This window comes from Nomascus leucogenys, chromosome 3 (genome assembly GCF_006542625.1).
Source record: "Nomascus leucogenys isolate Asia chromosome 3, Asia_NLE_v1, whole genome shotgun sequence".
Taxonomy (NCBI): domain Eukaryota; kingdom Metazoa; phylum Chordata; class Mammalia; order Primates; family Hylobatidae; genus Nomascus; species Nomascus leucogenys.
In genome coordinates this window covers 125,009,986-125,023,480 of record NC_044383.1, presented here as the reverse complement: position 1 = coordinate 125,023,480, position 13,495 = coordinate 125,009,986, and the positions used below count along the sequence as shown (strand labels likewise).

Genomic DNA, 13,495 nt, shown 5'->3' with positions numbered 1-13,495 from the left:
TAAAAATTACACTGGACTTCTCTTCAGAAACCATGTAAGTAAGAAGGAATGAAATAAGGGAAGTGTTAAAAGAAAAAACCACCAACCTAGAATTCTGTATCCAGCAAAATTTCCTTCAAACAATAAATTTTTTACACACAAAAAATTTGAGAGAATTCATTGACCTTAGTAGAACATTAAGAAATGTTAAAAGAAGCTCTGCAGAGAGAAGGAAAATGATATAGAAAATCAAACTTATGTAAAGAAAGGAAGAGTGTTTGAGAAGGAATACATGAATGCAGAATAATTTAATAATCAAAAACTGGAATCATCATAGAATGTCTTCTACCAAACCAGTGTGTTTAGAATTGCTGGTTTGGTAGCTAGTTTCTTTCCATCACTGTAGCCCTTTTCTATCGCTACTGACCAAAAAAAAAAAAAAAAAAAAAAAAAAAAGATCAAAGAAAACAAAAATGTCATGACAATGAGAAAAGTGACATATTGTGTGATTTGATTTTCATTTAAGATCTAGTCTAGGTAAGGATGGAGGTGAGGGGACTGATTTCTTCCACCTACTCTGCTACCCTGTGCCTTTGAGGATCATTTGTTGAAATATTCATTGAAATAACAAATCAATTTTTATTACATTTATTGGAGTTGAACAAATTAAAGGAGTTAATTCCCCTCCCTTTGGTTGCTGTTTGCTGAATCACTCTTTGTCATTAATACTGAAAATCAAACTTATGTAAAGAAACAAAGAATGTTTGAGAATAGAATTTTATTTGATTCTATTATTTTGTTATTTATTTTATTTCTATTTTATTCATAGTTTGATGAACAGTTTTCTAAAGCAGAGATCACCACACTATGGCCCACACCTGTTTTTGTAAATGAAGTTTAATTGGAACATAGTCATGTTTGTTCATTTATATCTTGTACTGTTTATGAATAGTGTATTACTTGTTATGTGTTGTGTTATTGATAGAGCTGCTTTTGTTTTACAATAGCAAAGTTGGGCAGTTGCCACAGATATCATCTGGCCAGCAAAATCTGAAATATTTACTACGTGAACCTTTACAGAAAAGTTTGCCCATCCTTGTTCCAAAGGAGTAAAGGGGATACTAACTTATAAAAATTAGCATCCTTCCATCTTTTTTTCTTACGCTGCTCTGAGCATCGTGCAAACTAAATAGTGTAAGGTATTTTTAAAAACTGACCGCAATAACTATCTGAGGATAATAAATTGGTCCTCTCTTTCTTACATTTGAGCAGATCATTGGTGTGAAAATCCCACAACACTTGGAGCTTAGCTAAGTAGAAGAGTGGCCGGGTGCAGTGGCTCATGCCTGTAATCCCAGCAGTTTGGGAGGCCGAGGCAGGTGGACCACTGGAGATCAGGAGTTTGAGACCAAACTGGCCAACATGGTGAAACCCTATCTCTACTAAAAAGACAACAATTAGCTGGGCGTAGTGGCGGGTGCCTGTAATTTCAGCTACTTGGGAGGCTGATGCAGGAAATAGCTTGGAGGCAGAGGTTGCAGTGAGCCAAAGTTGCGCCACTGAACTCCAGCCTGGGCAGCAGTGAGTGAGACTCCATCTCAAAAAAAAAAAAAAAAAAGAAAAGTGACCAACCTTTAGAATGGCTGCTTATGTGGAGTTTGTGGTCCTGGCAGGGACAATTTACTTCTCCCATTCTATCCAGTAGCTGGCTGGAATGCGAACATGGTGATAAAATACCCTACACTATCTCAGAGGAAGTCGTCTGTAACTTTTCAGTCCAATGCATAGATTCATTTCAAACCTACTGTGTCAGACATTGTACTGAATGCTGGAGCTACAGGATGAGTAAGATAGTCACCTGCTTGGAAGGTGTCCACAGCCTTAGGATAGTTAACTATTGTTTACCTTAAAGACAAACTTATTTCTTCATCACAGCAATGAAGTTGGGCTACATCTTGTACCCTAATCAGATATCTGTTTACTTCTGATAGAGTCTATAAAATCAAAAACAAAATTAGAAGTACATATAAATTTTTTTAAATAAAAAAACTTAACTACTGCAAACCATTTTATATCCCAGAATATGCAAATGTTAACTAAAACACAGTTCAAGTATGAAAAAGTGAATGTTTTCACTGTTTATGAAACAGGTTTTCTTAGAAAGATCACAGTATTGACAAAGAAAACTATATTTAAGGGAAAAAATAGTAATTTTTGTCAAAGTTTTAAAACTACTGACATGATAGTTTTATTTGTAAGTGCTTTCCTAATACCAAAAACAAAGTTGGGGTTGAGGGATAAGAAGGTAGCTATTAAGAAAAAGAAGTAGGCTGGGCGCGGTGGCTCATGCCTGTAATCCCAGCACTTTGGAAGGCCGAGGTGGGTGGATCACCTGAGGTCAGGAGTTGGAGACCAGCCTGGCTAATATGGTGAAACCCTGTCTCTACAAAAAAATTAGCCAGGCGTGGTGGTGCATGCCGGTAGTCCTAGCTACTTGGGAGGCTGAGGTAGGAGAATTGCTTGAACCCTGGAGGCAGAGGTTGCAGTGAGCCGAGATTGCACCACTGCACTCCAGCCTGGGCAACAGAGTGAGACTCCATCTCAAAAAAAAAAAAAAAGAAAAGAAAAAGAAGTGAATGAATTGGTACGGAATAAGAAGTCAAGCCTTTATATTGATCTAGTCATGGGGATGAGCTCTTGGTGTGAACAGTAATCCAGAGAGAGTTTTGTAAACTCTGTGAGTTTCAAGAATTTGGGTCTTTGCAGTCCAATCAACCTCAATTATCTTTCCCTATAAAATGTCCAGACCAAAATTATGACAAAACAACTTCATCTTGCTTCCCCAGTTTGACTAAATAAAAATAATATTTCTAATCAATTGATACTTTAATTCAACATAACTCACATCCTGAGCTCCACCTATATGCCAGACATGAGAAAGCAAGTAAATCATAGCTCACACATGATGGAGCTCACAGTTTCATGAATAAAGGATTGCAGTAAAATGTAACAGGGACGTTCAGGATGCAAAATCCCTACAAAGAAGGCGCTCACAGCTGGAAATGCTGGGGGAAACTTTGCAAAGGAGATGATGATTGAACTAGATTTTTATAGAATGAATAGGAGTTTATCCAGTGAAATAGGAAAAAAAAGCAATTTCAGAGAAGAAAGAATGTGCAAAGCACAAATGTGTGAAAAGAGGTTAATATTAGAGAATCGTGAGTGGATCTGTGTGGCATGATTATAAGGAAGTCAGAGAAACTAAGAGATAAGGGAGGGTGGGGCCAGATGAAATTCTATAGGTTAACAGGTCGCTAGCAGAAGCCTTCTAAAGCTTTTTCAGATACCATCAGGGTGCAGAATCCTACACCAGGTACCATATGCAGGGAGATAGAAAACAAGAACATGGCTGGGTGCGGTGGCTCACGCCTGTAATCCCAGCACTGGGAGGCCGAGGCGGGCGGATGACGAGGTCAGGAGATCAAGACTATCCTGGCTAACATGGTGAAACCCCATCTCTACTAAAAATACAAAAAATTAGCCCGGCGTGGTGGTGGACACCTGTAGTCCCAGCTACTCGGGAGGCTGGGGAAGGAGAATGGTGTGAATCCGGGAGTGGAGCTTGCAGTGAGCTGAGATTGCGCCACTGCACTCCAGCCTGGGCGACAGTGCAAGACTCCATCTCAAAAAAAGAAAAGAAAAGAAAACAAGTAGAACACATGGCCCCTTTCCTCAAAGGGCATCGTGATCACAGTAATACCAATAAAGGAGCAAAGATTGCCGAAAAGTTATGGGATAGGGACAAGCTCACTTGTCCCCTTCTTATAGAGCAACCTTGCAGATAACAAGGATGTGAAATGGGAGAGCATGGCAGTGCCTGGCACGTAGCAGGCATTCCACAAATGCTAGCTGCCTTGGGATCTGTAGGTCTCCTTTTGCCAGTGACTGGAGGTTGTATTCATGAGCAGAAGATACAGCAAGTTCCTAAGAATACATACAGGGCATCCCCCGATGATTCTCTGTATATCTGACAGATGATCCTTCATGTTGATGTTTTGCTTCATCTAGGGGAAAAAAAGTACTTTTAGGCAAACTAAAATTGTGACATTTTTATTCATAAAAGAAATAGATTAAAATATTTTATGGCACTTGATACAGGGCTTGGTATTTTCATATGTTATAATAGAAAGTTTCAGATTTCTGGGCCGGATGCAGTGACTTTCGTCTGTAATCCCAGCACTTTGGGAGGCTGAGGTGGGCGGATAGCTTGAGCTCAGGAGTTCAAGACCAGCCTGGGCAACATGGTGAAACCTGGTCTCTACACACACGAAAAAAAGCCAAGCATGGTGGCATCTGCCTGTGGTCCCAGCTACTCAAGAGGCTGAGGTGGGAGGATTGCTTGAATCAGGGAGGCAGAGGTTGCAGTGAGCCGAGATCATACAACTACACTCAAGCCTTGGTGACAGAGCCAGACCCTGTCTCAAAAAAGGAAAAAAATTTTTTTTTTTCAACTTTCTGTACCCAATGTTTTAAAACAAAGGCAAGTGACAAAACTGGATGCAAAAAAGTATCTGCACGGAAAAACGTGGTAGCAGTTTATATTCAGCCCAGATGCCTGTTTACAGTATGCACAGTATAATGATAATATTTTCAGAATGATAGTACTGTACTCCAAGGTGCTTAATTACTTCTTCAGAGAATAATTATGATGACCATTGTACTCACTGAGGCAGGAAAGCTAATTAATGCATTGAAAGTACTTTCAGAAACAAAGGATTTTACTTTTTTTTTGCCTTTTAGTTGTGTAAAAAATCAGTCCAAATACTTCATTCTTCAAACTTTCATAAAAATTTTATTATATTTGTACAAATATCTGAAAACATTGTCTCATGTTGCTTGGCTTAGAATAGATGCCCTTAGTGTTGGAAATCACTGAACACACTATTGATTTAGCATTAAAAGGATGAAAGACTTTAAAGCAAAGAACCCCACAAGAAGATAAGGTGTCTCAGGATCTTTGAGTGGGAGTACCACAAAGGCATTGTAACATGTTTAAAGGACACAGATTCTTATCAGCAACCAACCTGATCTATATAACCTTTATATTTTTCGATTTGGTCTATTGCAGTGGTCAAGTCCCCACAGTCAACATGCTCTGCAGGGGTATGAAGCCTGACAGCGTAGAGAAGATTAAGGTATTCTTCAAATCTTCGGGATGGGTACAGCAGCAGCTCCGGCAGGCTGTATGAGGCATAGAGAAGGGAGCTCTGGTCTCTGAAGGCCCAGGAATGCCCTCTCGGGGGGGGCCCCTGCTGTCCTCTCCCTCAGAACATACCTCAGCATTTTGGTAACAATGGTCTTATCATGCCTCTTCAGGAAAGTTCGGAATGCTGGTATCATTTCTCTGCACTAAAAGGTGAGGATTATATTGTCAAAACTTTATGAGATAGTTGTAAAGTCCACTGTTCCACTGAGCAAGTGTGATCTCTGGAATGCCTGAAGCAAAAGGGCAACATCTATGTCTAACCAATTAGACTATTAGTCGTGCCATTGGTGTCTTCCTAATATGTTAAGAATGTGTGTTGGCCGGGCGCTGTGGCTCATGCCTGTAATTCCAGCACTTTGGGAGGCCGAGGCAGGCGGATCACGAGGTCAGGAGATTGAAACCATCCTGTCTAACACGGTGAAACCCCGTCTGTACTAAAAATACAAAAAATTAGCCGAGTGTGGTGGCAGGCGCCTGTAGTCCTAGCTACTCAGGAGGCTGAGGCAGAAGAATGGCGTGAACCTGTGAGGCGGAGCTTGCAGTGATCCAAGATCGTGCCACCGCACTCCAGCCTGGGCAACAGAGCGAGACTCTGTCTCAAAAAAAAAAAAACAAAAAAAAAAATGTGTGTTATTTATACATGAACCTGACCCTATTCATTGAACTTAATCAGTATAGACAAATAAGAATATACTTTGCAACCAGGTGGGCCTGGATTTGAATGAGAATAAATCAAATATATAACCTTGTCAAATTACTTAACTTTTCTGAGCCTCAGTTTTCTCATCTGTAACATGGATATCATCTCTAATGCTTGTGGTGTGGAAAAAAAAAATCCTATCCATAAAGTGGCTGTCAAATAGTAAATGTTATTTCAGTATAGTAAGATCTTGACTATTAATGGTATTCACCTTTAATACTTCTGTTAACTATGTTTTCCATAGTAATATTTATTATACAGGTGTTCTACTATACTTAATTTTTTTGTTGTTTTTTGTTTTTTTGAGACAGAGTCTTGCTGTGTCACCCAGGCTGGAGTAGAGTGGCATAATCTCGGCTCACTGCAACCTCTGCCTCCTGGGTTCAAGTGATTCTCCTGTCTCAGCCTCCCAAGTAGCTGGGATTACAGGTGCCCGCCACTATGCCTGGCTAATTTTTGCATTTTTAGTAGAGACGCGGTTTCGCCATGTTGGCCAGGCTGGTCTTGAACTCCTGACCTCAGGTGATCCGCCTGCCTAGGCCTCTCAAAGTGCTGGGATTACAGGCATGAGCCACCGCACCGAGCCTTAATATCTGTTTTAAAATGTATTCATTTATCACTATTAGAGCACCCGTGAAGTTACCTCCCTTTCCATGCCTAAAAGATGTCAGCAATGCTAACTTATAGAAATAAAATATTCACTGATTTCATTATTAGACTTTCGGCTAAGGCCAAGTGAAATATTCATGGATTTCAATCATATTAATAGCTAACATTGGCTGGCATGGTGGCCCACACCTGTAATCCCCGCACTTTGGGAGATAGAGTTGGGCGGATTGCTTGAGCCCAGGAGTTTAAGACCAGCCTGGACAACATGGTGACACCCCGTCTCTATAAAAAATACAAAAAAAAATAGCCAGGTATGGTGGCACATGCCTGTAGTCCTAGATACTTGGTAGGCTGCGGTGGGAGGATCACCAGAGCCTGGGGAAGTCGAGGCTGCAGTGAGCTGTAATCATGCCACTGCACCCCAGCCTAGGTGACAGAGGGAGACCCTGTCTCAAAACAAACCCCACAACCAAATAACATTTAAGCTAAGTACTTACTTGTGTGCACACACTGGGCTAGTGAACTAGGCATCATTATCTATAGCTAAAAAAGTTTAGGCACCAGTGTGTTCTTGATACCATGTGATACTTTGCTCCAGTTCTTGTCTCCAAGGTCAGTTCTATGAAACTACCTTATTTATGTAACTTTTGAATCATCAAGTTGTCCAGCAGTGACTAGACTCCCTGGGTGGGGTAGAAGGAATACTACAAAGGAAGCTGTCCAAGGGCAGGAGCCCTCCAAAGGCCTCTCAGCCCACAGGCCTTTCCTGCAGGGCCTCAGTGAAGACGAGTGGTCACAGTGGACTCTGGCAGAAGTGTGCTGCCATGTGACAAGGTGGCCTTTTCTAGGCTTTGGCTACCAATTGAGGAGGGAAAAAAGAGGGATTTTATCCCCATCAGAAGGTATCCCCACAAGAGCAGCAAGTGGTACATAAGGGAATTGGATATTCCTGCTCAGATTAAATAATGGCAGAAATTGCAACAGGGAAAACTGTTAATAATTTACTCTCTAGGAAATGTAAGACCAAGACATTCCTTACTTGATAGTGACATTTCATAAATTGATTGTTCTTCCAAGAAAGACGTGGATGATTAATTTATTTTCTACATGAGAGGGTGAACTTGTCAAGGATACACAAGATTGTAGTAGCAGAGTGGATTCCAAGCTCAATTGTGGAGCATTTTCCTGTAAGCTGAGGGTATCTGGGGCAGGTGAAAGCCTGGCTGTTTGCATGAGGATGAGTTCAGTTTAAGAACCAGTTCCTGGCAATGCTGGGTGTCAAATATTGTGCTAGCTCCTAAGTCAGGGTTCCTGTCCTCAGAGGTCACAGTATGGGAAGAGAGCTGGGAGCTAAGAGCAGAGAAGCCTTTCTTATTAACGCTGGTCTTTCGGGTTCCACACGTAACTTCCTTTCTAGCTCAGGTCTCATAGAATGATGGAATTGAAACTCATTTACCTTCTCAATAGTTTTCAAAATGACAGGGTAATTGTTGAAGAAATTGGTATATGTGTTCAACTGGCTTCCAAACTTCGTGACTATTTCTCCCACACAATGAGCTGGGCCCCATTCCTGCAGTCTGTCTCTCAGGTTATCTAGAAACTGCCTGTGGTATGAGAAGAGCATAAGCATGAAATATTCACTTGTGATAACTTACAAACCCAAATATCCATTGTCATCAGCATGGGCATTTTCACCCTAGTCCTTTATGGTAGGGTTTTGGTCAAGTCATTTCTTCTTAACACGGAGAAGTGCAGATTTGACAGGAAAGGGAACTGGGACGTGAAGGAGTAGGTTGGCTGGGGTGGAATCCCATCTCTTCACCTCAGTTCCTTGAGTCAGAACCACACAGTGGCCACGATACAGCTGCCGCCTAATGTCCTAGTTTCTTGCCTCCAGATAGGCAGATGGGTGAAAGTTCTTACAGTTTTTAGAAGAGAGTGCTCCACTGTCTTTAACAGCTGAATGCCATAGCCTCTGCTTAGCCCATTTCCCCAGGGCTCTAAGAAAATCCCTCATTCATCCATCAGAGGCCTTGAACAGTGGAAGAGGCCTAGTTCAACCTCTTCACTGTAGGAGCTGGGGCCCATTGAGAGGAGGGAACTTGTTCCAAGTTACTTAGAGAGTTACCATCAGGGAAGCACATACTCAGGTTGCCTCCCTTTACCACAGGCAGAAATGATCACTTTTCTCTCTCATGTTATGCACTTGAAAATATGTTGTTATTAAACTGACCCCCAGCCTTGAGCTTTCTAAGCTAAGTGTCCTGGTGGCTTAATCCCATTAAATCCTTCTGGTTTTTTCCCGTTGCTCAACTGAACATTGCTGATTAGGAACGAGCATATGGCTCTCCTCCTTCCTGCTATCTTTTGCATGGACAGTCTGTTGGTTACAGCAAGGGTTCCCAGCCCCCAGTCCGTGGATAGGTACCGGTCTGTGGCCTCTTAGGAACCAGGCTGCATAGCAGGAGGTGAGTGGGGGTTGAGTGAGTGAAGCTTCACTGATATTTACAACCGCTCCCTGTTGCTTGCATTACTGGCTGAGCTCCAGATCAGCAGTGGCATTAGATTCTCACAGGAGTGCAAACACTATGGTGAACTGCACATTCGAAGGATCTAGGTTGCATGCTCCTTATGAGAATCTAATGCCTGATGATCTGTCCCTGTCTCCCATCACCCCAAGACGGAACCATCTAGTTGCAGGAAAACAAGCTCGGGGCTCCCACTGGTTTACATTATGGTGAGTTGTATAATTATTTTATTATATATTACAATGTAATAATAATAGAAATAAAGTGCACAATAACTGTAATGCGCTTGAATCATCCTGAAACCATTCCCCCCACCCCTGGTCTGTGTTAAATATTGTCTTCCATGAAACTGGTTCCTGGTGCCAAAAAGGTTGGGGACTACTGGATTACAAAATGCCTAGGTCCTGAATGCCACTCCTTGCACCGTGGCTGTGAACGGGGGAAGAGTTGTCCTTGGGAATCACTACTGGTTGCAGCCCAGTAGGTAATGTGATGAGGATCTCTCTGCTATAATCAGGGTCCCTAAGAGGGGCAGAGCATCATTGCACCTCCATACCGCTTTTGAAACAATGAAGCATGGGCTCTTCTCAGTGCACAATGAATATTTTAAAAAATACATATTCAGGGTTTACCTGTTGAGACTTAAAATCTGTAGAATATCAGAGAAAATGATCTGGATATTGGCAGCACTCAGAATCGCCCTGTTTGATGACAATGCTGCCTTCAGTGGTGCGACATAAACATCTCTCACAATTTCCAGCATCTGCACGTATTTTCTCTCACTCTGTAAGAGTTCCCTGACAACTCTAGCTCGCTTTTCTGCTGAGTCCTGGAGTATTCTCTCCTGTAGAGAAGCGTTAAGAACTCAAGTCAGTGATGGAGAAGTAGAAGTGCTGAGCAGTCAGGCAGCTACACGGAGACCCCCCTTGCTGGTTTGTGCTGTTCAGGTTGAAGGGGACTTCACTGGGGCTGCGGAGGACCCTGCTGTCCATCACTTGTCCCCAGTATCACCAAAGAGTCCCTCATATCAGGCCAGCCTGATGGCCAAGTAGAGAAGGGACTTTTAATCTTGGATCTAAAGGAAGGCAGTTTGAAACTTATTTTTATCCATCTGTCCATCCAAATCCATATTAGGTGTCTTATGCTGGTGCTGGCCATGTAATGATGAGAACAAGACAGAGTCCTGTCTTCATGAAGGTTACAGTCTAGTGAGGAAGCCTTTGGCTCGTCTACTCTTGTTTGTTTTCCTATTTCTTTTTCCAAGTAGTGTTTTATTGATTATCCTGCAAACAGAAGAACTGAAATGAGCTAGCCGTCTGCTACAGTTTGAATGTGTCCCTTCCAAAATTCAGGTGTAGCCAATGTGACAGTATTAAGAAATGGAGCCGTGAAAAGATGACTGGGTCATGAGGACTCCTCCTTCATGAATGGGATCAGGTGCCCTTAGAAAGGGGCTTGGCAGAGGGAGCTGGTCCTCTCTTGCGTTCCACCATGTGAGCACTCCAAGAGAAGGCCCTTGACAGATGTTAGCATCTTGATCTTAGACTTCCCTACCTCCATAAAGAATTTCTGTTCTTCGTAAATTACCCAGTCTCAGGTATTATATTGCAGCAGCATGAACAGGTAAAGACACTTTTTCATTATTAGCTAATTTGCTTCCCCAGCTGACATATGAAAAATCTGAAGCATATGCTCTTCTTTCAGTATTAAGGATCTAACTTCAGTATTAAGGATAGACTTGGAGCTATGAGCCCATCTCTCCTGGCTAGCCAGGTTGCCAGATGTGCTGTGTTATGTTTCCAACTCTTGTTTTATGTATTTATTTATTTATTTATTTATTTTTCTTTTGATACGGAGTCTTACTCTCTTGTCCAGGCTGGAGTGCAGTGGTGTGATCTCAGCTCACTGCAACCTCCGCCTCCTGGGTTCAAGCGATTCTCTTGCCTCAACCTCCTGAGTAGCTGGGACTACAGGTGCATGCCACCATGCCCAGCTAATTTTTGTATTTTTAGTAGAGACGGGGTTTCACCATGTTGGCCAGAATGTTCTCAATCTCTTGACCTTGTGATCCACACACCTCAGCCTCCCAAAGTGCTGGGATTACAGGAGTGAGCCACCTTGCCCAGCCTCTTGTTTTATTTTTTAATGCAGAGGTGAAAATCATACACTGGCCTAAAGAAATTCCATAGCCTGATGTTATTTGTGCTATGTTTATATGGAGAGAGAAATTAATTTTTATTGCTGGTACTAGATAATTTTTCTTTTATCTGCATATTTCAAAAGCTATAAAATGAGCATCTTTATACCAGAAAAGTTATAATATCTAAATTTCAAAAACATAATGTCCTTCAACTTGAGCCTAGAATTATTATTTTCCCTCCAGCCCTAAGTATACCCCACACTGCCCCCAATAAAATATGGCAATACTGCTTCTGCCACTCCTGGTGCTGCTTGTGTTCTCATTCATTGCAGACCTGAGGTGACTCCAGCACTCAGCATGGTGAACAGAAAGCTCAAGGAAGGGTCAGAACTGCTCATATTAATTTTAGGGTGGTGGGCAGGGTGGTTCCTTGGTTCAATTTAAGATTAACAGGCATACACCACTTAGTAAACTAATGAAAGCCTATCGTGAATAGCAAGGCTTGTCAATGAGGCGGATCAGATTCCAGTTTGTCAGATGGCCAATCAATGAAACAGACACACCCGCAGAGTTGGAAATGGAGGTTAAAGATACAATTGATGTGTTTCAGCAGCAGGCAGGAGGGGTCCAGTAAAAAGAGAACTTGCTACTTTACGCCAGAGGCTATTCTTACAGACCAAGACCGCATTCTCAACTAAAAAACTGCAATCTGGTTCCACTACATCCTAACTATTACAGTATAGTTTGCTCTATTCTTTCATTTCCTTCCCCATTCCTTTATTGTACATAAGGTAACTGATGAATATGCACAAGCATTTTTTAAAAAATTAGTGGCTAATGGTATGGCTAATGTATTAGTGGCTAATGGTATACCATCAACATCAAATGGAGATGAGAAGGGGAAAAATGCTTCTGTGAAAAGACTTCCTTGGCCACGTGCAGTGGTAATCCCAGCACTTTGGGAGGCCGAGGCGGGTGGATCACTTGAGCTCAGGAGTTCGAGACCAGCCTGACCAACATGGCAAAACTCTGTCTCTACTAAAAATACAAAATTAGCCGGGTGTGGTAGCACATGCCTGTAATCCCAGCTACTCAGGAGGCTGAGGCAGTAGAATCACTGGAACCTGGGAAGCAGAGGTTGCAGTGAGCCGAGGTCATGCCACCACACTCCAGCCTGGGCAACAGAGCGAGACTCCATCTCAAAAACAAAAAACAAAAAACAAAAAAACCTCCTTTCTCCCTTCATGGCATGCTCATTCAGCAGTTATCTTTATATTCCAATCTGTTATTTTGCTCTCATTGTTTTAACAACAGCAATATATGTATATGTGTGTGTGTGTGTGTATGTGTGTGTGTGTGTATGTATCTAAATCCTTGCATACCTTGTTCAGTTGGAGAATTCTAATGTTTTTCATTTATCATTGTAACACGAAGGGCACATTTTATAATGTTTTCATACATACCTCTTATATGTAGGGCAATCTGTCTTTAAGTGAGGATCAATTAGTTGATAAAAATGATTCCCAGATAGTTTTTACTTCAAGTCAAACACCCTGTTGTTTAAATAAGTGTCTTGTTTAAAATGAAAAAATGTGTAATGCCATGTGATCTTCACTAAGATGAGTTAACCATAATTTCATTCACTGGAATTATAATGTAAAAATAACTTAAGAGAAAAATGAGGGAACTCACTGTATTTGCAATGTTATAAACACACTCTTCTTTTTTTTATTTTTTTATTTTGAGACAGGGTCTCCCTCTGTCACCCAGGCTGAAGTGCAGTAGTGCAATCATGGCTCACTGCAGCCTCGACCTCCCGGGCTCAAGCAATCCTCCTGCCTCAGCCACCAGAGTGGCCACCACAGCAGGCTAATTTTTATAATTTTTTTGTAGAGACAGGCTTTTTCTGTGTTGCCCAGGCTGGTCTCAAACTCCTCTGCTTAAGTGATGCACCCGCCTTGGCCTCCCAAAGTGCTGGGATTACAAGCATGAGCTGCCAAACTCTTCTTGTTTGTTTTCCAAACACATGGTCTGTATAGAATAGCTATTTAGAAATATCTAATGAGGTAAAAAATACATCTGTATCCCACTTGGCAGTTGACCTACAGTCCATATTATTTTTTTAATATTATATGTGTATTTCTGTATGTATATATTTTTAAATATTGGAGTTATCCAACATTTATAATCATTTTGAACTAAGGTTTTCATTGTCAAACCTTGTGGTGTTATCTTGAAACCACTATCAGGTATTATTACCAATAGTCAGATGA

General features: G+C 41.6%; 1 protein-coding gene across 2 annotated transcripts in view; it reads right to left on the bottom strand.

Moving 5' to 3' along the window:
* ECT2L (epithelial cell transforming 2 like) overlaps window positions 1-13,495 on the bottom strand; it is an 88,707-nt gene that overhangs the window by 12,363 nt on the left and 62,849 nt on the right. The window contains exons 13-18 of one of the 2 annotated variants that reach the window (XM_030809759.1): window positions 9,715-9,926; window positions 8,011-8,158; window positions 5,315-5,388; window positions 5,064-5,220; window positions 3,978-4,043; window positions 1,885-1,973 (exon numbers count right to left, since the gene is read on the bottom strand). In XM_030809759.1, coding sequence (XP_030665619.1) covers window positions 1,885-1,973; window positions 3,978-4,043; window positions 5,064-5,220; window positions 5,315-5,388; window positions 8,011-8,158; window positions 9,715-9,926 — 746 coding nt within the window. Of the gene's footprint in view, window positions 1-1,884; window positions 1,974-3,674; window positions 4,044-5,063; window positions 5,221-5,314; window positions 5,389-8,010; window positions 8,159-9,714; window positions 9,927-13,495 lie in introns of those variants that run through there. The other variant, XM_030809758.1, reaches the window with a different exon arrangement.